Source organism: Schistocerca cancellata, chromosome 3 (genome assembly GCF_023864275.1).
Source record: "Schistocerca cancellata isolate TAMUIC-IGC-003103 chromosome 3, iqSchCanc2.1, whole genome shotgun sequence".
Classification (NCBI taxonomy): Eukaryota; Metazoa; Arthropoda; class Insecta; order Orthoptera; family Acrididae; genus Schistocerca; species Schistocerca cancellata.
The window spans coordinates 103,929,414-103,952,734 of NC_064628.1; the positions used below are offsets into that span (position 1 = coordinate 103,929,414).

At 43.7% G+C, this 23,321-nt stretch overlaps 1 protein-coding gene across 1 annotated transcript in view; it reads left to right on the forward strand.

Moving 5' to 3' along the window:
* The window catches only part of LOC126177112 (solute carrier family 22 member 7-like), a 224,135-nt gene that overhangs the window by 158,344 nt on the left and 42,470 nt on the right, over positions 1-23,321 (forward strand). Inside the window, exon 5 of the mRNA XM_049924380.1 lies at positions 7,568-7,736. Within this exon, the coding sequence (XP_049780337.1) occupies positions 7,568-7,736 (169 nt within the window). The remainder of the gene's footprint in view (positions 1-7,567; positions 7,737-23,321) is intronic.

The following is a 23,321-nucleotide window of genomic DNA, read 5'->3' on the forward strand; positions in this document are numbered from 1 at the left end:
AACCAAAAGGAAGTTTCCGAAATTGATAACAAACGCAGAAACAAAGGAAAGCTGCGTATTTTCTACATTCTGGATGAAGTTCGATCTGATAAAAGCTGGATCTGAGATCAATAGAAGACAACACTTTTACACCATTAAAATTTTGAAGAAGTTCTTCCATCGTTTGCGGCCTGTCTGTTTCAGGAATAATGATGGTATTGATTTGTCTCGAATGTAAGACAAGTCTGATCGATCCACTTTTCTTCTCAACAACATGTAATGGATTGTTGTATGAGCTTACTGCAGGCTCATTAATGCCCTCATCAAGCATAGATTGTATTTCTGTTCTAACACGGTTCCTATAATGTGCTGGAATTTCGTATGGTCTAACACAAAATTTAGTATGCTCACGAACACGAAATTGGTTTTGAAATCCCTTGATTGTTCCTGTTTTGTGAGTAAAAACTGTGGAATGTGCTTGTAAAATCTCAAAAAGGTCCTGCCTATCAGTGTCATTACAATTCTCAATTGTTTGGATTTTATTCTGAATTAACTCATTAGTTTCAAATATGTCGTCGATATCATCCCTGTCAGTACTTGCAGAGTGATTGTTAGTGTCTAGTTCCGTAGAAAATTCCGAACTGTTGTATAACAGAAGGTAAAGCCGATTAATTTCCTCGTCATGGTTTGAGAGCCAATCTTCAAATTTCAAAGCTATTGACTTACCTTCTTTCTCTACACTTATTTCAGCATCGTGAAAGTTTAAGATTGCTTTGTATTCATTCAAAAAGTCTACTCCCAATATAATTTCCGTCGACAATAATGGAACAATAAGAAAGTTCATAGAGAAGCTATCACTTTGACAAAAGAATTCTACGTTGGTTTGTTGGCGTACATCTACACTTTTTCCAACGATAGCACTTTGTAATTTAATCTTACGTAATGGAAGTGTGGGGCAATCGTTCGTTTTGTTGCATTTGCTAAAGGCTGTTTCACTAATTACTGAAATGGGTCTGCCAGAGTCAAGTACTGCCGTAAATTTTACGTCATTTACTGTAATGTTAATCACAGGATATGCAATGTTGTTATGTTTTGTGGCTGCCAGCGGTGTGAGTCATTGCCTATTGTCACTTTGTTGGCGCACATTGTTATTGGGATTTGGAGACCTAACTTCTACAAATTCACCTTGTAGAGAGGGCCCTGCCCTGTTTGAATCCCGCCAGTTCTGATGCAATTCAGGTCTGTCGTTACAATCATATCGTCTGTCGTCATGTCGGTAGATTCCATAGTTTCTTTCTTGTCGGTCACATGGTGGAGAATTTCTTCCTGAATCGTAACTGCACACTGGACCGTTGCATCTAAAGTTATTCTGTCTCCCTTGTTAATAATTATTATGGTTCCCATATTGTCTATTTCTCTGATTGTCTCTGTGATAGTCACTACTGCGGAGAGGTAATCTTTCCCTGTAATTATTACTACTCTGCCAACGGTTGTCATACGGGTGGTGTCTGTTTTGGTCACGATTTGTGTTGTGAGAATAGCCTTGTCGTGTTCAGTTATTATTTATTTCATCGCGGAATTGCGACGGATGTGAGCTGTAATTGTTGTGTTCCTGTTTTTGTGTCCTGCAACTGTCAGTGTCAATTTCTAATTCTTGTAAGAGTCCCTGAAAAACTTCAATGTCATGTTTGCAACGTCCTGCCAAAATAATATGCCGTAAATGTTCAGGTAATTTGATTAAGCAAATGTGGATGAGTGCTGAGGGGCTGTATGGGTTTGACAGGTACTGATTCTTGTGCAACATATCTTCAAAATATTTCACAAGACTGGAAAATTCAGTTTGTTCGAAATGTTTCATCATTATGATGCTATGTTTTACTCGGTCTTGTGTAGCTTGAGGCCAATATGCTGAGAGGAAGGAATGATAAAATTCTCCTTCACTGTGGCAATCGTGAATGACCGATCGCATTCTTACAGCTGGTTCGTTCTCTAAATAGCCACACATAAATTCTAATCTGTGCTCTAATGACCAGTGGGGGGGGGGGGGGAAACAATGAGAGAATTGTTGAAGCGACGCTTGTGGATGAATGTCGTTGCCAGAATTCTTAAATGTTTTGAATTTGCGTATAGTAATGAACAGCTTATAGTCAAAATCATCGTGTCGGCGAGTCGCATGTCGGTCATTGTTACGTCTTTTCGGCGGTTCCATTTCAAAATTAGCGCACCTTGCCAATTTCTTTCATAATTTCCGAAATGCGCTGTGTTATTGTTTAGTGGCTGTTCTGTATTTCTGCGTCCCTCTTCCCGTATTGGAGCGCGAGTGTCCTCTAAAATATGTAATTCTTGTATTACCTGTGTCAACTGATCTTGTACTTCCCGGATTTCTCTTTGGTGTTGCGTATTAATTTGATTCTGATTTTGTTTGAACTTCGTGATTTGTTCGCACTCTTCTGTGTCATTAAAGACTACCGGTTTTGTGTCATTCAGATTATCATCTACCTTCATAGATAAATTATTTAGCTGATCCGAAAGTTCAACTACTTTCTCTGATAATGAACTAATTTCCTCCGTGTCTTTTTGAACCAATTTTCAGAGTATCTACTGTGTCCTTTAAGTTTTCCTGAGTTTTTGCAAGTTGCGTAACCGAATCGATAGATGCAACTGAGTCAATTTTAGCTTGCAAAGTGTCGTGATTTTCATGAACAATAGTTTGCAGTTCCTTTATAGCTGCTTCGTGATTCTGTAATGCATTTTCATGACGCGAAAAAATAGATTGGAAATGCTCACAAATTTGTGTTTTTACGTCATTACAGACTTTTTGACATTTCGCTTCGATTTTATGTAACTCAGTAGTTAAATCCTCACGTGTTTGTTCAAGCGTGGTGTCTAACTTCCGAAGATTATGTTCCATTGTGTCTAACTTTTGAAACTTTTGCTGTGTTTGCCTCTGATTTTGTTCCATTGTGTCTAACTTTTGAAGCTTTTGCTGTGTTTGTCTCTGATTTTTTTCCATTGTGTCTAACTTTTGAAGATTTTGTTCCATTGTGTCTAACTGTAGCTGTGTTTGTCTCTGATTTTGTTTCATTTGCTGCATTAATTGCAATAATAATGTATTAGTGTCTGGAATCTGTTCCTCCATGCTTTTCGGTAGTGCATTTGCACCGGTAACATTAACATTTTGACGAGCAGAAAATGGGTCTTGACTCATTTGAGAAAAAGGGTAGGACCCAAAACCTGAGTCTACAGTATTTGCAGTATTGTGTTCTGTCATTTCGGATTCCTGAGGCGAGCTGTTGCCGACCGATTGATTGATAATGCTTCCCTGTTCACTACTTGTTTCACTATCTACAACATTATTTGCCGCCCGCTCCATTTCCCTATGCACAATTACCAAATTACTAGTTTGAACATTAGTTAATTCATTACACGGTGGCGCTAACACACTGCTTTCGTCTTCACTGTCATTTCTCAGTTTACTTTGGAGCCTAGTATTACGTTTTTCACACGCCATTATTGTCACAATATTTCACACGACAACACAGAAAAGCACAATGTGAAGAGCAAAATAAGAAAACACATTAACGTAGCACTGAAAATAATATCGAGTTAATTGCAAGCGCAGCTGCGAAATACTTGGTGCAAATCTACATGCATGCCACAAGTGTTTTACTGTACAACAATGAAAAACTACAACTACAAAGGAAATTCTCTCTATAATTACGCGCCAGCAATAAACAATAGCTACACTTATTACATAAACTACAAGAAAAAATCAGAAGATTCCAGTGAGGTATCCTCAGCTAAGAGTCGACGTATGAAACGTCCCCTTAGAAAAATTGTACAAGACTGTGCTTAAACTGACACACAATATTTTTGGCGCAACGCATTCTGACATTCAGTAATCCCTACAAAAGATTGGCCCGTTTCACAAATCACTTACCTCACAAAAATCTTCGTTACTCGAACTATTGCAATACAGGAGTGCCAATACTGCCAGCTAAATAAAAGATTCAAACTACTGAAGGTACTAACTACTGATAGGCATTGTTAGCAAATGAAAGATTTTGATAGAGAACAATGTATTTACCTCAATAGTGTTCAAAAATGATAATATATAGACAGCAGTTCATGACATCCATTGTTACAAATGTACTGTTTCTGATGGACACACGTCCAGATCATCCACTCTCAAAAATGCGCCATCTCACTTCCCCAAATCCACCACTGCTGGCGGCTCACCTCCAACTGCGCAACGCTACGCGCTGTTAACAGCCAACAGCCCAACACTACAATAGCCAACAACAATGCAAACCAGCCACAGACTGCACACAGCTCAGACAGTGATTTTCATACAGAGCGCTACGTGGCGTTACCCATATAAAAGCCTAAACAGCCTACTTACATAGCCCCCATGCTCCCCACAAAAAAATTTTACGAATTGTTTTGGGCAGTGGCCAATACAGATTTGAAAACAATTTTCATAATTAGAATAATATTTCGCATACGAATATCTGTCCAACAGATTTAGTCAAAACCTCTCAAATTTCGCCAAGCAGTCCTCAACAACAACTGCTATCGACTTAGCTCACCAATAACTCAAACACTAAGTAATTCTTCATCTTACACATTATTTTTACTGGCACTAACAACATGACCGTCCACGTTCAAAGCTAGCGAGCGACTTCCTTTTTCCAGCCTCGCTCCCAGTGTAACTATCATGTAACGAGCGGTAACCGTCTCAACTCTGATTGGCTCACCATATTGACTCCCAATCAGAATACTCGCTGGTGATCATACTTGGGCCATAACTGGTCTGCACCAATCGTTATACACAGACCCATTTGCGTCAATCTGACATACAAATACTATAGTAATGTTTAATAAACGAAAACGAAAAGACAGCAATTCCGGAAATATTCTTTAGATACAGATTTTGCTCCAGCTGACTTTCTGGCTGCTCTGTTACAACAGCAATAACACCTAGACATACGTCATCAGCAAAGGGGATAAATACCCAGGATCATTTTCTCACAACAGGCTTGTGTAACTCTTGCACGTCACTTAAGACAGTATTAATGTAATATTGAAATTTGACGAATGTCCAACATACACACTCTCATTTACTCACAGGCTCACGTAACACATAATAAATATTGATTTTAGTAGTTCTATCTGAAGTTATTCTAGATTTCATACTACAAAAATGGTAAGGTATTTGAAATTTTTAAATTAAATTTCAATTAAATAATTCTATAGCCTGATACTTCAGGTGAGTATTTCAATTGACAACCAAAAACAAGTCATAAATGTTCCCAGGTGAATTTCCTTTCTTAAGTATAGTTTTTCTAAGTTTAAAATAAATTTTCCTGTCTCCGAAAATATGCCCGCTAGAAAGCTCAGATTTTCACATCACCTTTCTATTACTAACAAAGTGCAGTCTACATATTTTGAAAACGATTACACAAAACTACTATCTTTTATTTAGATTATTATAGGTGGTGAATGTCGCGTTCAGTAAGAGACATTGAAATTAGCTTTCCCACGGCAGGCACTGTTACATGCACGTGTGTCTCCTGGGTAGGCCGCTAGATGTCAGCCCCCGAAGTTATGTACAGCAAGCTATCGTAAAACACCAGTTCGCTCGGAACAACTTGCCACGCTACAATGGCCTTCTCTTGTAACTTTAAATGCAGGTTAAGTGAAATGTAAAAGCCAGTCTTGTAAACGGTCAGTCTATTAGCCATAATTTCCTTCATATTATATGCGATATTTATAAATCAGCAGACTTAGAAATACACTCCTGGAAAAGGAAAAAAGAACACATTGACACCGGTGTGTCAGACCCACCATACTTGCTCCGGACACTGCGAGAGGGCTGTACAAGCAATGATCACACGCACGGCACAGCGGACACACCAGGAACCGCGGTGTTGGCCGTCGAATGGCGCTAGCTGCGCAGCATTTGTGCACCGCCGCCGTCAGTGTCAGCCAGTTTGCCGTGGCATACGGAACTCCATCGCAGTCTTTAACACTGGTAGCATGCCGCGACAGCGTGGACGTGAACCGTATGTGCAGTTGACGGACTTTGAGCGAGGGCGTATAGTGGGCATGCGGGAGGCCGGGTGGACGTACCGCCGAATTGCTCAACACGTGGGGTGTGAGGTCTCCACAGTACATCGATGTTGTCGCCAGTGGTCGGCGGAAGGTGCACGTGCCCGTCGACCTGGGACCGGACCGCAGCGACGCACGGATGCACGCCAAGACCGTAGGATCCTACGCAGTGCCGTAGGGGACCGCATCGCCACTTCCCAGAAAATTAGGGCCACTGTTGCTCCTGGGGTATCGGCGAGGACCATTCGCAACCGTCTCCATGAAGCTGGGCTACGGTCCCGCACACCGTTAGGCCGTCTTCCGCTCACGCCCCAACATCGTGCAGCCCGCCTCCAGTGGTGTCGCGACAGGCGTGAATGGAGGGACGAATGGAGACGTGTCGTCTTCAGCGATGAGAGTTGCTTCTGCCTTGGTGCCAATGATGGTCGTATGCGTGTTTGGCGCCGTGCAGGTGAGCGCCACAATCAGGACTGCATACGACCGAGGCACACAGGGCCAACACCCGGCATCATGGTGTGGGGAGCGATCTCCTACACTGGCCGTACACCACTGGTGATCGTCGAGGGGACACTGAATAGTGTACGGTACATCCAAACCGTCATCGAACCCATCGTTCTACCATTCCTAGACCGGCAAGGGAACTTGCTGTTCCAACAGGACAATGCACGTCCGCATGTATCCCGTGCCACCCAACGTGCTCTAGAAGGTGTAAGTCAACTACCCTGGCCAGCAAGATCTCCGGATCTGTCTCCCATGGAGCATGTTTGGGACTGGATGAAGCGTCGTCTCACGCGGTCTGCACGTCCAGCACGAACGCTGGTCCAACTGAGGCGCCAGGTGGAAATGGCATGGCAAGCCGTTCCACAGGACTACATCCAGCATCTCTACGATCGTCTCCATGGGAGAATAGCAGCCTACATTGCTGCGAAAGGTGGATATACACTGTACTAGTGCCGACATTGTGCATGCTCTGTTGCCTGTGTCTATGTGCCTGTGGTTCTGTCAGTGTGATCATGTGATGTATCTGACCCCAGGAATGTGTCAATATAGTTTCCCCTTCCTGGGACAATGAATTCACGGTGTTCTTATTTCAATTTCCAGGAGTGTATATGCGATATTTATAAATCAGCAGACTTAGAAATATATCGCAGATGTGACTGATGCTACATGTCAAGAAATAAACCAAAACTCCTGAAAACTGACGGCAACAGGCTGCAAACGAACTAACAGTTTCAATGTGAATAACATTCTTAGTACAATTGGCGAAGAATAGGTGCCCTTGCCTAAGTAAATTCTTCTCGTTTGCAGTTTTAGGTTTTCATTAAAAGTTATTTATTGTGGAACCATACATACTGCTATGGTGTCTGTCCCGCAAGTAAATTATCGAAACGTCACAGGAATATCTTTGAAGTGAAGTCTGTGTTATTTGATACCGAAGAAGACGGAAAGCATATGATGACGTTTTCTCGTGTTTCAGGCTTGGAGCTGACTGATATCAAGAACCGCACTGCGATCAACTGCTACGCATCCTGCAGCATGGCCGTTGGAGTGATTCTCGCTGGTCTGGTGTCTTGGGCGATGCCCAATTGGAACTATTCCGTCTCGTTTGCCGCCCTCAGTTGTTTTGCGCTGTTCTGCTTCTTCAGGTAATGCACGCAAAATAAACGATACATGAGGATGCGTAAAGATACAATGAATATTAAAATTCTATGTTTTTGACCTAAATGAACAACGGATGACGAATATATACAGGTTGTGTTTAGTCAGCGTGTCTTGTCTACGAGCCGAGCCGAATTTCGCCAGGAGATTATTTTTACGAGCGAAGTGTGTAGGAACGTGTGATGCGAAGCACGTAGCGAGATACGTGGAGCTTTCGAGTGTCTCGTATCACTGTACAATGGAGTGGTCCATTGTTGCGGTTGTGTCATGGGATATTGTTCACAATTAATCATGTGCAGGGGTCGAAGATCTGTTGATGTTGGGTATTCCCAGGCTGCTGTTGCGTACGTCATCAGCCATGTAATGAGAGTTATATACAAGTACTAGCCACACCCCTATTCAATGTACTTTGGCTGTTGAGCACTGTGTAGAATTAGAAAAGTCTGACTTAATCTCTGGTTTCAGTGATGTGTTTTATAATCAATCCCAGAGATGTTGTTCAATTTAAATTGATAATTTGTAGTCTCTGATTCAGTCAGCACAGATACACGACCTTTCATTTCTTTAAACAAAATTTATAATATTTTAATCTTTGTCAAGTATTTTATGTTTCAGATTTTTTTAATAAGCAGACGACAAGCGCTACCTTATGGTCTTTGGTTTTATGTATCATAACTTTATGTATCTCACTAAGTAACTTATAAAAACACCGTTATTTCACTTTTTGCGTTTTACTTTTCTCCAAGACAAAAACCGGAAATTTGGAGAAATATGTTTTTCACACCATTTCACTTCTTCACATTTCCAAGATAAAATATTTTTATCATGTTTTGCTGTATTATAAACTCAGTCACACACAACGTATTGCTTTTGTCATCCATGTTGGGTCATACAACAAATAAGATTTTGGGACGAAATAAAAATGGCAACTGAACGTTGTAGTAGTTTAATTATACATCTTTTTCATATGTTCATTTTTACAATTACGTTAATAATGGTGGAAAATGGAATCTTACAGCAGTCGCTGATCTTCGCTGAAGGTGTCACTCCGGTCCCCGTTCTTTCAATATGAAACACAAAATATTAACATTTTGTAAATATTTCACAGTTTGTAATGAGTAAAAACCATTTAATTATATTTTAAAAGAAATATTTACATTATAGATAGCAGTGTGACCGAAAACACGTCACACTACATAGTCTATATGATTTAAAATACCGTTTGTCTGATGTAGACGTGAGGTGCCTAGGCAACAAGTGCGAAGTTTTGTTTGATGGGCCAAAACTGCCCTGAAAGAGTATTCTACACCTACATCTACATCTACATACATACTCCGCAGTCCACCATACGGTGCGTGGCGGAGGGTACCTCGTACCACAACTAGCATCTTGTCTCCCTCTTCCACTCCCAAACGGAACGAGGGAAAAATGACTGCCTATATGCCTCTGTACGAGCCCTAATCTCTCTTATCTTTGCGGTCTTTCCGCGAAATGTAACTTGGCGGCAGTAAAATTGTACTGCAGTCAGCCTCAAATGCTGGTTATCTAAATTTCCTCAGTAGCGATTCACGAAAAGAACGCCTCCTTTCCTCTAGAGAATCCCACCCGAGTTCCTGAAGCATTTCCGTTAATACTCGCGTGATTATCAAACAGATCTAGCAGCCCGCCTCTGAATTGCGTCTATGTACTCCCTCAATCCGACCTGATAGGGATCCCAAACGCTCGATCAGTACTCAAGAATAGGTCGTATTAGTGTTTTATAAGCGGTCTCCTTTACAGATGAACCACATCTTCCCAAAATTCTACCAATGAACCGAAGACGACTATCCGCCTTCCTCACAACTGCCATTACATGCTTGTCCCACTTCATATCGCTCTGCAATGTTACGCCCAAATATTTAATCCACGTGACTGTGTCAAGCACTACACTACTAATGGAGTATTCAAACATCACGGGATTCTTTTTCCTATTCATCTGCATTAATTTACATTTAGAGTTAGCTGCCATTCTTTACACCAATCACTAATCCTGTCCAAGACATCTCGTATCCTCCTACAGTCACTCATCTACATCTACATTCATACTCCGCAAGCCACCTGACGGAGTGTGGCGGAGGATACTTTGAGTACCTCTATCGGTTCTCCCTTCTATTCCAGTCTCGTATTGTTCGTGGAAAGAAAAATTGCCGGTATGCCACTGTGTGGGCTCTGATCTCTTTGATTTTATCCTCATGGTCTCTTCGCGAGATATACGTAGGAGGGAGCAATATACTACTTGACTCCTCGGAGAAGGTATGTTCTCGAAACTTCAACAAAAGCCCGTACCGAGCTACTGAGCGTCTATCCTGCAGAATCTTCCACTGGAGTTTATCTATCATCTCCGTAACGCTTTCGCGATTACTAAATGATCCTGTAACGAAGCGCGCTGCTCTCCGTTGGATCTTCTCTATGTCGTCTATCAACCCTATCTGGTACGGATCCCACACTGCTGAGCAGTATTCAAGCAGTGGGCGAACAAGCTTACTGTAACCTACTTCCTTTGTTTTCGGATTGCATTTCCTTAGGATTCTTCCAATGAATCTCAGTCTGGCATCTGCTTTACCGACGATCAACTTAATATGATCATTCCGTTTTAAATCACTCCTAATGCGTACTCCCAGATAATTTATGGAATTAACTGCTTCCAGTTGCTGACCTGGTATATTGTAGCTAAATGACATGGGATCTTTCTTTCTATGTATTCGCAGCATATTACACTTGCCTACATTGAGATTCAATTGTCATTCCCTGCACCATGCGTCAATTCGCTGCAGATCCTCCTGCATTTCAGTACAAATTTCCATTGTTACAACCTCTCAATATACCACAGCATCATCCCCAAAAAGCCTCAGTGAACTTCCGATGTCATCCACAAGGTCATTTATGTATATTGTGCATAGCAACGGTCCTACGACACTCCCCTGCGGCACACCTGAAATCACTCTTACTTCGGAAGACTTCTCTCCATTGAGAATGACATGCTGCGTTCTGTTATCTAGGAACTCTTCAATCCAATCACACAATTGGTCTGATAGTCCATATGCTCTTACTTTGTTCATTAAACGACTGTGGGGAACTGTATCGAACGCCTTGCGGAAGTCAAGAAAAACAGCATCTACCAGTGTCTATGGCCGTCTGCGTCTCGTGGACGAACAGCGCGAGCTGGGTTTCACTCAACGACGACACCTTCCCGTACACAACAGCATCATCAGCAAACAGCCGCACATTGCTATCCGCCCTATCCAAAAGATCATTTATGTAGATAGAAAAGAACAGCGGACCTACCACACTTCCCTGGAGCACTCCAGATGATACCCTCACCTCTGATGAATACTCACCATCGAGAACAACGTACTGGGTCCTGGCGGATTGCGGATGTAGCGTTACTTACTGGTTCAGCATTCCATCAGATTCCAGCCATCTCGGTAGGCGGTGTCCAAACGAGCAGGTGTCTGACCCCAGTGTGTGGCCCTACGAATAAGAGTTTGTTCCACACGTCAGTTCCAAACGGGACGTTTACCGATAAGGTTTCCAGCAGTAATGGCACGCGGCGCTATATTAAGCGCTGTTGTTTATATTGGCCCTGACAGGTGTAGATTCTGATTTCTCAAGTTAAGTCAGCTCTCTTCTACTGTCTTTGATGGCCTTTTCTCCATCGGCTCTATCACTCTTCTGTCCGTATGACAGATGAAATATCTATCTTAAACTGTCTGTGAGGTTCAGGTAGTGTATCGATGACTAGCGCAATGCGCTTCTGAAATATCCCATTGGTATCCTAAAACAGGTTCAGTATCTACGATTTGTTGCTAGAATGTTATCCATTGACCCATGTGAAGACCATGTTGAGGAGTGTCTTTGTTAATATCGTACCGTTGACTAGGCCCAGTCAAAAGCAGCTGTACGAAGAGGGAAGCCACCCTTTGGAGGATCTCCTTCATTGTGACGTAGGTAAAAGTTTTGCAACAGGGGTTCCATATAAGTGCTGAAGAACCAGGCAAGGACATCATCTGATTTGCTGAAGCTGCTGTAAAATTCACTTTTTTCTGAATGAACTTGTTTGGTAACTTCTTTAGGTCTCTTACTTCTTTGAACATAATCATTCAACTCATCCTTATAGACATGAGACTGATACATACGTGTCAGCAATGATGTTGGCGTAACTTCCACCCATTCCAGCATACTACTTCCCAAAGGATGTGATTTGGTATATCTCAGAGAGACAGGCATCTGCTACAGTTTATGAAGTCCTTAAAGCGGTGCACGATGGATATGCGTTAACACAATGATCACAGAACACGTCAGCAAAGCATCTTCCCACAGTTACGTCTAATTTATTTTCAATTCCTACTTTAACGCTTCCACCGACGACCTTTAACGGCAATCGCTGCTAACGTATACCTCTGCGAGGAATTTTTGATAAGTGGACCCTGAGATAAAATAATAGAAACAGAACAATCAAACTGGGATTCGTTTCCGAAACACTCCAGCAGAGTATAATCAATAATAAACGGCTGATCAGGAACAGACGTTCTCCCAGCACAAAAGTTGTAACACTACATATTAAGAGCGGTCGCTAGCCTAATTGGGGTTTCTTGTGTCAAGCAAAATGATAAAGCACAAGGCAGTGCTAAGGCTAACCTAACCTTCGTTGACACACACACGAAAGTCTTTCGTTACATCTGTTCCTACTACAACACAGTAACCCAACCTTGCAGATAAATGTGCTACTAACAAGAAAATGGCCAATGAGATAGTCAACAGTAGCATATGCCTCTCAATAAGATGTACCTTAAATGAACCAGTTGTAACAGTTTATAAAACCAGTTAAATGAAACTAGCACCAATACCGAACAGGGAAAAGCTTGAAATGATTCTGAATTTAAATCAGGGGGTCTGCTAATGATTGCAATCAATAACTTCATCGCTTAGTACAAGGTCTCTATGCCTGTGCTATAACCAACTTGCATTAGAATAGATAACATAGTAAATATTTCTTTCTTAAACTCAGTTTGAAGCAACCAAACAGAATGCAAGTCTAACTACACTGGCTCTGAAGGAAGCCTTTGCATTGCTTCATTAACTAACTAGCCTAGTACCCTAGGACCCTTAAACTTTCATGGTTTGAAGAACCATGCTCATTAACAAAACCACACCAGCATGTATGAGAAATGGAAAGTATTGTTATTATTAATTATTAATTTAATAAAGCATAACAAACTATAACTCTTTAAGTAACAAATGCGCTTTGATAAGCAGTCTTTTTACCTACTCAAAAGTATTATTGGCTTTACAAATGACAACACATCATTAAATTCAATGTCCGCAGCTCGTGGTTGTGCGGTAGCGTTCTCGCTTCCCACGCCCGGGTTCCGGGTTCGATTCCCGGCGGGGTTAGGGATTTTCTCTGTCTCGTGATGACTGGGTGTTGTGTGCTGTCCTTAGGTTAGTTAGGTTTAAGTAGTTCTAACTTCTAGGGGACTGATGACCATAGATGTTAAGTCCCATAGTGCTCAGAGCCATTAAATTCAATCTGACCCACTTTCTCATAATAAATCAGGACACCTGAAATTAAATTCGCTAGTATAGGATTCCTGTCCAGGTCTGTGATTTGGGCTAATCATGGGTGTACGATAGAGTTTTTAGCAACACCACAATTACTATTATAAAATCAACCAAATTTCACAAGTACCTGGTCCATTTACAGAATGCCAAATATAAACAATTTAGTGGAAGGCTGGTTGTTCTGGTGACTGGTAACCTGGCAGCGATGGAATCACAGCAATACTGTTGGCCTCGCCCTGTTACATATCTTCTTGGCGTCGAAATTATATTTTTATAGGGCCAAAAACCATGCCATGATAATGGTATTAGCAAATGCAGCATCCGAGGCCCATAAACACTGCCCTTAAGCTCTTCCGGCATCAAAACTCCACTAATATGAGCCACAATGATCCGCTACTGCTAGCGAGGTGTTAACCACAGCATAGCTCAACCCAGACTCCTTACCCGTCACAAAGGACAAGTTGCCACTTGCGCGCCAGCCACACCTTTCCCACTCTGCCAGGCTACGTTCGGAGCTGCGCTGCTTCCCCACATCTCTTACATTCAACACTACGTTCCCTAACTATGGACCAACTCATTTACAGTATATTACATAACAATCATTCCAGTAGTTATTTAAATCCACAAGCATAATTTAAACAATATCGTTCAAAAGTTTCGCATAACCGAAATACGTATACAAAGTCAAAGAATTTCCATGACAGATACAACATCATACATAAGCAATACCACAAATTGACATAGAAATATCGAGACAGATACAAAATAGGTCAAAAATAGGTGTTACACTGCAGTGCAGCTGCCATCTGAGGATCCTGTTTCTCATACTACGTGCTAAACTTCAACGAAGTTTCTAATTGATCGATAAGAAATAAACTAGAAATGAGCATGAAGGAAACAAGCACTACTGATTTCAACTTAAAAAGGAAACATAAAACTTTCAAACTACATGTACACATAGATTACACTACAGGCATAAAATCTTTTAAACTGGCTGTTAGTTGGAGTAGAAAATTCAGTCTAAGGTGCTAGCAAAGAGAATACAGTCATCGTTATGAGCAGTAAATCCAAGTTCGAGTTCTTTAAGAGATTTTCATTTTTTACCACATATTCATTACATTGCATGTTCTGCACTTGGTTCACTCTCAGTTACTTTCGTGTCATTGTGTTAACACTGGTGTCTTCCTCAACGATTTATTCATCTAATTTGAATGAGTACAATTAATTTAAGAGAGAACAGCATCAGAATCTTACTACTGCGGAATTCTGTGATGAGTGTGTGACACGCAGTACCCTGTAGAAACACAAAAATGCCATATACACTCAATCCTGAGAGATAGAGTCCTTTTTTTCAGGATTAAATGCACAAAATAAGAACATAATTTTGATACACAGTGCCCTGTGGACACGAAAACATTGCACAGACACTCAAGTCTCTAAGATGGAATCCTACTTTTCAGGATTAAATGCACAAAACAAAAACACAAATTTCATACTGCGTTAAGTATAAGAACGATACAATTGGGCCTCTTTAATGCTTAGTTCAAAAAGTTGAGTACTTTAATGTGTCATAAGAGTATCACTTGATAAAGCATATTGAGTATAAATTTTAGTAATTATCAGACTAACAGCTCTGTCCATCATCACAGGACAAGAGCCATATTCAACCTTCAAAATTTTCAAAAGACAGTTACAGTGTATTTCTTAAGTAATTCGTACTACACTCCTGGAAATTGAAATAAGAACACCGTGAATTCATTGTCCCAGGAAGGGGAAACTTTATTGACACATTCCTGGGGTCAGATACATCACATGATCACACTGACAGAACCACAGGCACATAGACACAGGCAACAGAGCATGCACAATGTCGGCACTAGTACAGTGTATATCCACCTTTCGCAGCAATGCAGGCTGCTATTATCCCATGGAGACGATCGTAGAGATGCTGGATGTAGTCCGTGGAATGGCTTGCCATGCCATTTCCACCTGGCGCCTCAGTTGGACCAGCGTTCGTGCTGGACGTGCAGACCGCGTGAGACGACGCTTCATCCAGTCCCAAACATGCTCAATGGGGGACAGATCCGGAGATCTTGCTGGCCAGGGTAGTTGACTTACACCTTCTAGAGCACGTTGGGTGGCACGGGATACATGCGGACGTGCATTGTCCTGTTGGAACAGCAAGTTCCCTTGCCGGTCTAGGAATGGTAGAACGATGGGTTCGATGACGGTTTGGATGTACCGTGCACTATTCAGTGTCCCCTCGACGATCACCAGTGGTGTACGGCCAGTGTAGGAGATCGCTCCCCACACCATGATGCCGGGTGTTGGCCCTGTGTGCCTCGGTCGTATGCAGTCCTGATTGTGGCGCTCACCTGCACGGCGCCAAACACGCATACGACCATCATTGGCACCAAGACAGAAGCGACTCTCATCGCTGAAGACGACACGTCTCCATTCGTCCCTCCATTCACGCCTGTCGCGACACCACTGGAGGCGGGCTGCACGATGTTGGGGCGTGAGCGGAAGACGGCCTAACGGTGTGCGGGACCGTAGCCCAGCTTCATGGAGACGGTTGCGAATGGTCCTCGCCGATACCCCAGGAGCAACAGTGTCCCTAATTTGCTGGGAAGTGGCGGTGCGGTCCCCTACGGCACTGCGTAGGATCCTACGGTCTTGGCGTGCATCCGTGCGTCGCTGCGGTCCGGTCCCAGGTCGACGGGCACGTGCACCTTCCGCCGACCACTGGCGACAACATCGATGTACTGTGGAGACCTCACGCCCCACGTGTTGAGCAATTCGGCGGTACGTCCACCCGGCCTCCCGCATGCCCACTATACGCCCTCGCTCAAAGTCCGTCAACTGCACATACGGTTCACGTCCACGCTGTCGCGGCATGCTACCAGTGTTAAAGACTGCGATGGAGCTCCGTATGCCACGGCAAACTGGCTGACACTGAGGGCGGCGGTGCACAAATGCTGCGCAGCTAGCGCCATTCGACGGCCAACACCGCGGTTCCTGGTGTGTCCGCTGTGCTGTGCGTGTGAATATTGCTTGTACAGCCCTCTCGCAGTGTCCGGAGCAAGTATGGTGGGTCTGACACACCGGTGTCAATGTGTTCTTTTTTCCATTTCCAGGAGTGTATATTGTAACGTGTTGTTTAGACAACACAGAGCAAACATTTGTAAAATGTAACTTCGTAAGGTGGCAACAGCCTTGCACCTTACATGAGTCCATTTAACGTGACACTTCAGGTTTTGTTGGAGTAATACTCTCAATTGCGGTGTAGGAAATCTATGTGGGAACGCATCGGCACGCGAGAATTCCGCGATTTTGTAATTATAAGATTTTGTGGAAAGGCAGTACGCGAGACAGAGCTCGGCTACGTCCCCGCCTAGTCGCCGAAGGCCACAGCCTAACGGTATGAATGGTGAACTGGGGGATTTCTGTAATCCGTTTAGAGAGGCCACAGCGGTCGTCAACCTCTGAAGAACGTGCGGCTGCAGGTGTTTACCAAAACAGAGCAGTGGGTAGCTGGACGGGCTTTCCTGTGCGTGCTCTCGCCTATGTCTCGCTGATTTTACGCCTTCGAGTAACTCAAGTGGGGCAGGCCAGGAGTTCCGAATAACAAACTTTCAATGCAAGAATCTGTGTTCGCTACGACTGGGAATCTTGCTGGGAAAATCTCGAGTGGTCTCTTGGGAGAAAACTTCCAGTAAACGCGTTATTACCCGCAGCTGTGGTTTTTCCCAGCCGGCGAGGGCGGAGTTTACTTGTGAAATTTTGTAGAAATAAAAGAATGGTGGAAAAGAGTTCTGTTCCCAGGCCGTACATTGGTCGGCACTGGCAAACTGGGTATTTTGAGAGCTTCTAGTGATGTGATTCGCTCGGTAAAATTTGAGGGGAGAAAACAGAGGTGAAGAGCGATCTTGCTGGACTCTCGGTGGAGGTCTTCCGCTCTGGGCTCTCGTACTGAGGGGACGTCAGCCAAGTCGTCTCCCCTCTTGGTCTTTCGTTCTGAGAGGACGCTAGCCGCGCCAGCTGATTGCTCACGGAAACATTGTAATAGTTAGAGAAGTTTACGGACAGCGGTCTGTTGTCTGAGTAGTGTAGGACTGTACTCTCCGAGACGCCACACGCCAACCGCACAGCCGCGCCGTCGCCGTCGGAGACCGCCGCTGCAACAGGAACATTACGGTAAGATCGCTCCCGCTTCGGCCTGTGTTAGGACTAACGTTAAATAGTTGGATCACGTGCAATTGCTGTTTCCACAGAGGTTTCACGGTACTTTGGGGTGTAGTGGTTCTTCGTATTTTACGTTTTGTGTCGATGTCAGTCGGTCAGCCAAGTTATTCAGCATTGATCTGAAGGTTATAATAAAATTATTGTGATTCAGTAGAGCCTTTACTTTCAGTAGTTGATCCTGAATTCACCCTATTACTTTATTTTATTTTTGTGTATGTGTTTGATGTCATTGAACACCCTAAGTGTTCGTAATCGTTCATGTTTGGAAGTAAAAACAGGTGTGACTTATCGAAAACGCTACCACAGCAGATTAATTAGGGGTGACAGGAACAAATTTAAATGTAGCGTTATCCATTTTTGCGTACAGTTCCACTCCCAATTAAGTTGTTTGTCAGGGGCGAACACACGCAAAAAAAAGGACAAGCAACGGGTGGGGTGTTACAACTTAAATTAATAATACCCATTACACTGCTGGAACAAAATGATGATGATGAGTCCCATACTTCTTTACAGAGCGTAGGGAAGCGACGCGGGAGACCCGCGCCGCCTTACTAGGCAAGGTCCTAGTGACGTGGTTTGCCATTGCCTTCCTCCGACCGTAATGGGGATGAATGATGATGATAAAGACGACACAACAACACCCAGTCATCTCGAGGCAGGAAAAATCCTTGACCCCGCCGGGAATCGAACCCGGGACCCTGTGCTCGGGAAGCGAGAGCGCTACCGCGAGACCACGAGCGGTGGACTGGAACAAAATAGTACATCCTTTTAGACATTTACAACTCACCCAAGATTCATTGTTGCAACAGTGCATATGCAGACCATGAAATTATTACATTTACAAATCAATAGAACAAGCGGTTTTGAAATAGTAAGTATCCACCCATGCTGAAACACCCGTACGTGGTTCAGCTTCCACGGGCGGCAATGCAGGCTCTGACTCGGCATCCAATCGATCGTACAGATGACGAATACTGTCCTGGGATACGTTGTGCCACGCCTGCTCGACGTTCTTGCTCTTAGTACTATGCGACTTAACTTCTGAGGTCATCAGTAGCCTAGAACTTAGAACTAATTAAACCTAACTAACCTAAGGACATCACACACATCCATGCCCGAGGCAGGAATCGAACCTGCGACCGTAGCGGTCACTCGGCTCCAGACTGTAGGGCCTAGAACCGCACTGCCACTCCGGCCGGCAAGAGTTGTCGGCTGACGAGTCACTTCTTGTCTCATCGTATCGCACACATGCCCCATCGGAAGTAAGTCCAGAGATAGTACTGGCCAGGGAATTTGCTGCATGCCTTGCAAAGTGCACAGAGTTTCTCTGGCAGTTAAGTGACCGAGCATTATCCTCTTGGAAAAGCATCGCCTTCCTGAAGCAAAAACGGCAGAAAAATGGGTCTAACAACATTCTGCAGAAACGATCGCTGGTTAACATCCCCAGCAAAAACACCAAAGGTGAACGGGAGTTATAGCTTATTGCAGCGCAGACCATAAGCCCTGGGATGGTGCCAGTGTGTCCTGGACGAATGCACATCACTTGCGTGCTGGCAGAATCTGCTTTCATCTCTGGAAACCACGACGCGCCATTCCATCTTCAAAGTGAACCTTTCACAGTACCAGTCGAGCTGAGCACGTCGATGCCGCGGCCCGAGTGGAAGACGGGCTGGAGTCGTGCGTGTCTGCAGTCCCCACTGCTAAAGTGGGCGTCATTTACGACGGCGGCCGAGTTTAGGTTCGTTCTCCGCATCTGACGTCACAAAACACAGTCAGCCAACCAACAGAGAACGACGTTGCCAGAGTTCGACTGCAGTGCAGACCACGGACGAGTGTCTTCAGTTTTAGAAACGTTCAGTCATAAATAAAGTAATAGAACAAAAGCAATGTCTTGATAGCAGAATTTCTATAAAAGAATGTTTGGAAAAAGCATTCCTCATACCAATTGCTTCATATTGTATTAACTAATTAAACCAAACAAGCAATAAGCCTCCTAATTCAGGCGATAGCAAGGAAATTCACTCTCACTAACCGCTTTTTCGCAATAAAGAGCAGTGGTAATTGTTTATTTCCTGAGGTACTTCGACGAAACGTGAGTAATTCATAGTCATACCAACAGTGTTTGTTGGTATTTTGCGTGATTCTTTTAAGTCCTCGAGGAAATCTGTTGAATGACGAGCTGCGTTAGTGTAATGGTTAAGGTGTTTGGATGCTAAGGAGACGGTTCTGAGAGCAAACCTTGTCGGTGCTTAATATGTTCTTTATTTAAAAACAATATCGAAGTGTCTTAATTCACGAATTTTATTCGTTTGAATGTAATTTTTTTGAAATTTCTAGTGGCAACTGAAATCGACCATACGGAAAGTATACGCTGTGGACTTTTACCTCCGGAAACTCTTCAAAATTTCGTGCAATGGTTTACTACATTTAATACTGCACAATAACTGCGTTGAACATCGAAACAAAATTAAGTCATTTATGGGGGGGAGCTATCAGTTGAGAAGATGTGTAAAAATCAAATTTTTGGGCCAAATAGTTTTTGTGAAATCGAATGATAAGTGTGTCAAAGCAGTCGGAACACGATGTGTCTGCACAGGCGAGCAGTGCAGTGAAAAATCGCGCACAGCGCGGAATGCAGGGAGCACGTCTCTGTAGCAGCGAAAGGGTTAATGCGGCCGTGGTGGCTTTACTTCATAAACTGCGCGCTCCCACCTAAACGTAAGTTTGCAAACTATACTATACTATGGCGCTGCTTCTCTTGGCGCGTGCAACTGGCAACGCAGCAAACTCCCACGTCCGGGCAGGCATGCGCGAGCCGCCAAGATAAAAGAATTGAACAGCCGATTCGCGACAGTTCGTGTTGACACGTCTGGGCTCCCAAGCCCTCTCATCTGCGCTGTGGTATCTGTACGGTCTGCCACTGCCGCCCTTACAGTACGACGATCCTGGCGGGTGTCTGTGCTGTGTGGACGTGCAAAACCTCATCAACGGGTGTGATAACGTTCACGTGACCACAGATACCAGCATCGTTGCACAACTGACGCAGCACATCCAACTTGTGTGGCAATTCTCCGAAAGGACCATACCACCACTCGGAAGACCACAGTTTGATCCCTTTCAAAACCACTCAGTTGGTTGTAGGAGGCACGACTGCATCTCCGTCGCATTGTTGCCTGTTTACTTCATACGTTTGCACCACAGTGAGCCTTCTGACTGACGCCATTCCCTACTAAGGGGTAGGCACAGATGGAGCTCTGTTAGCTACGCCACTATGCGGTCTGTTGGCGGCCGACGTTAAAACCATTATCAGTGCATATACACTACTGGCCATTAAAATTGATACACCACGAAGATGACGTGCTACAGACGCGAAATATAACCAACAGGAAGAAGATGCTGTAATATACAAAAGATTAGCTTTGCAGAGCATTCACACAAGGTTGGCGCCGGTTGCGACGCCTACAACGTGCTGACATGAGGGATGTTTCCAACCGATTTCTCATATACAAACAGCAGTTGACCGGCGTTGCCTGGTGAAACGTTCTTGTGATGCCTCGTATAAGGAGGAGAAATGCGTACCAACACGTTTCCGACTTTGATAAAGGTAGGATTGTAGCCTATCGGGAATGCGGTTCATCGTATCTCGACATTGCCGCTCGCGCTGGTCGAGATCCAATGACTGTTAGCAGAATATGGAATCGGTGGGTTCAGGAGGGTAATACGGAACGCCGTGCTGGAACCCAATGGCCTCGTATCAGTAGCAGTCGAGATGCAGGCATCTTATCCGCATGGCAGTAACGGATCGTGCAGCCACGTCTCGATCCCTGAGTCAACAGATGGGGACGTTTGCAAGGCAACAACCATCTGCACGAACAGTTCGACGACGTTTTCAGCAGCATGGGCTATCAGCTCGGAGACCGTGGCTGCGGTTACCCTTGACGCTGCATCACAGACAGGAGCGCCTGCGATGCTGTACTCAACGGCGAACCTGGGTGCACGAATGGCAAAACGTCATTTTTTTGGATGGATCCAGGCTCTGTTTACTGCATCGTGATGGTCGCATCGGTGTTTGGCGACATCGCGGTTAACGCACATTGGAAGTCGTGTATTCGTCACCGCCATACTGGCGTATCACCCGGCGTCATGGTACGGGGTGCCATTGGTTACACGTCTCGGTCGCCTCTTGTTCGCATTGACAGCACTTTGAACAGTGGACGTTACACTTCAGATGTGTTACGACCCGTGGCACTATCCTTCATTCGATCCCTGCGAAACCCTACATTTCGGCAGGATAATGCACGACCGCATGTCGCAGGTCGCAGGTCCTGTACGGGCCTTTCTGGATACAGAAAATGTTCGACTGCTGCCCTGGCCAGCACATTCTCCAGATCTCTCACCAACTGAAAACGTCTAGTCAATGGTGGCCGAGGAATTGGATCGTCACAATACGCCAATCACTACTCTTGATGAACTGTGGTATCGTGTTGAAGCTGCATGGGCAGCTGTACCTGTACATGCCATCCTAGCTCCGTTTGACTCAATGCCCAGGTGTATCAAGGCCGTTATTACGGCCAGAGGTGGTTGTTCTGGGTACTGATTTCTCAGGATCTATGCATCCAAACTGCGTGAGAATGTAATCACATGTCAGTTCTAGTATAATATATTTGTCGAATGAATACCCATTTATCATCTGCATTTCTTCTTGGTGTAGCAATTTTAATGGCCATTTTTTTATTTACGTTTATTGAAACTTGGTCTCTCTGTTTCCGCTGGTTTGCACCAATCACCAATCATCCTTTTTCGGTAAATGCTAAGGTGATGTGAACATAAAGCACATAAGGTAAAAATTTTTAAATTGATGTAATCACTTGCTTTCGAAACATATACTGTCACTGTTGGAAGCCTGTTTTTGTGAGAAATACTTCTTATTTTCTTTGAATTTCTTTAATTAATATAGATTTAGAATATGAATCCTGTGCAGATACTTTAAATCGACTGTGTTTGCCTTGAGGATCATTTTCTATACAGTAATAAGGTTTATTCCATCCTTACGCCATTGAGAATATCGGAATTGGGATCCAAACACAATGTTCACTATTAAGAAAACGCCTCTTCATAAACATGCATAAGAGCCGAACTAATGGTTACTTAACGGGACTCAATAAACGTCAAACATCGGAATGGCAATAACGGTGACGACCAGACTGTAGGCAACAATAAACGTTTAACACTGGCCAAACGATGGAACATTCGCACTCAAGACGGAATGCATTGTTTTCCAATAATAGACTGAATCGATTCCTTTTATTCAGTTGTTCCTATCACTACTTCATCATCATGTGAACATACATTTTGTTACTGAGGGATATCTACTCAGTTTTTCGGAGTTACAAAGACTGAAGTGCATAGGTACAATGAAAATTGTCAATGAATGAGAGAATATATATATATATATATATATATATATATATATATATATATATATGTGTGTGTGTGTGTGTGTGTGTGTGTGTGTGTGTGTGTGCGAGTGTATACCTGTCCTTTTTTCCCCCTAAGGTAAGTCTTTCCGCTCCCGGGATTGGAATGACTCCTTACCCTCTCCCTTAAAACCCACATCCTTTCGTCTTTCCCTCTCCTTCCCTCTTTCCTGATGAAGCAACCGTTGGTTGCGAAAGCTTGAAATTTGTGTGTGTGTTTGTGTGTTTTTTATTGTGTCTATCTACCAG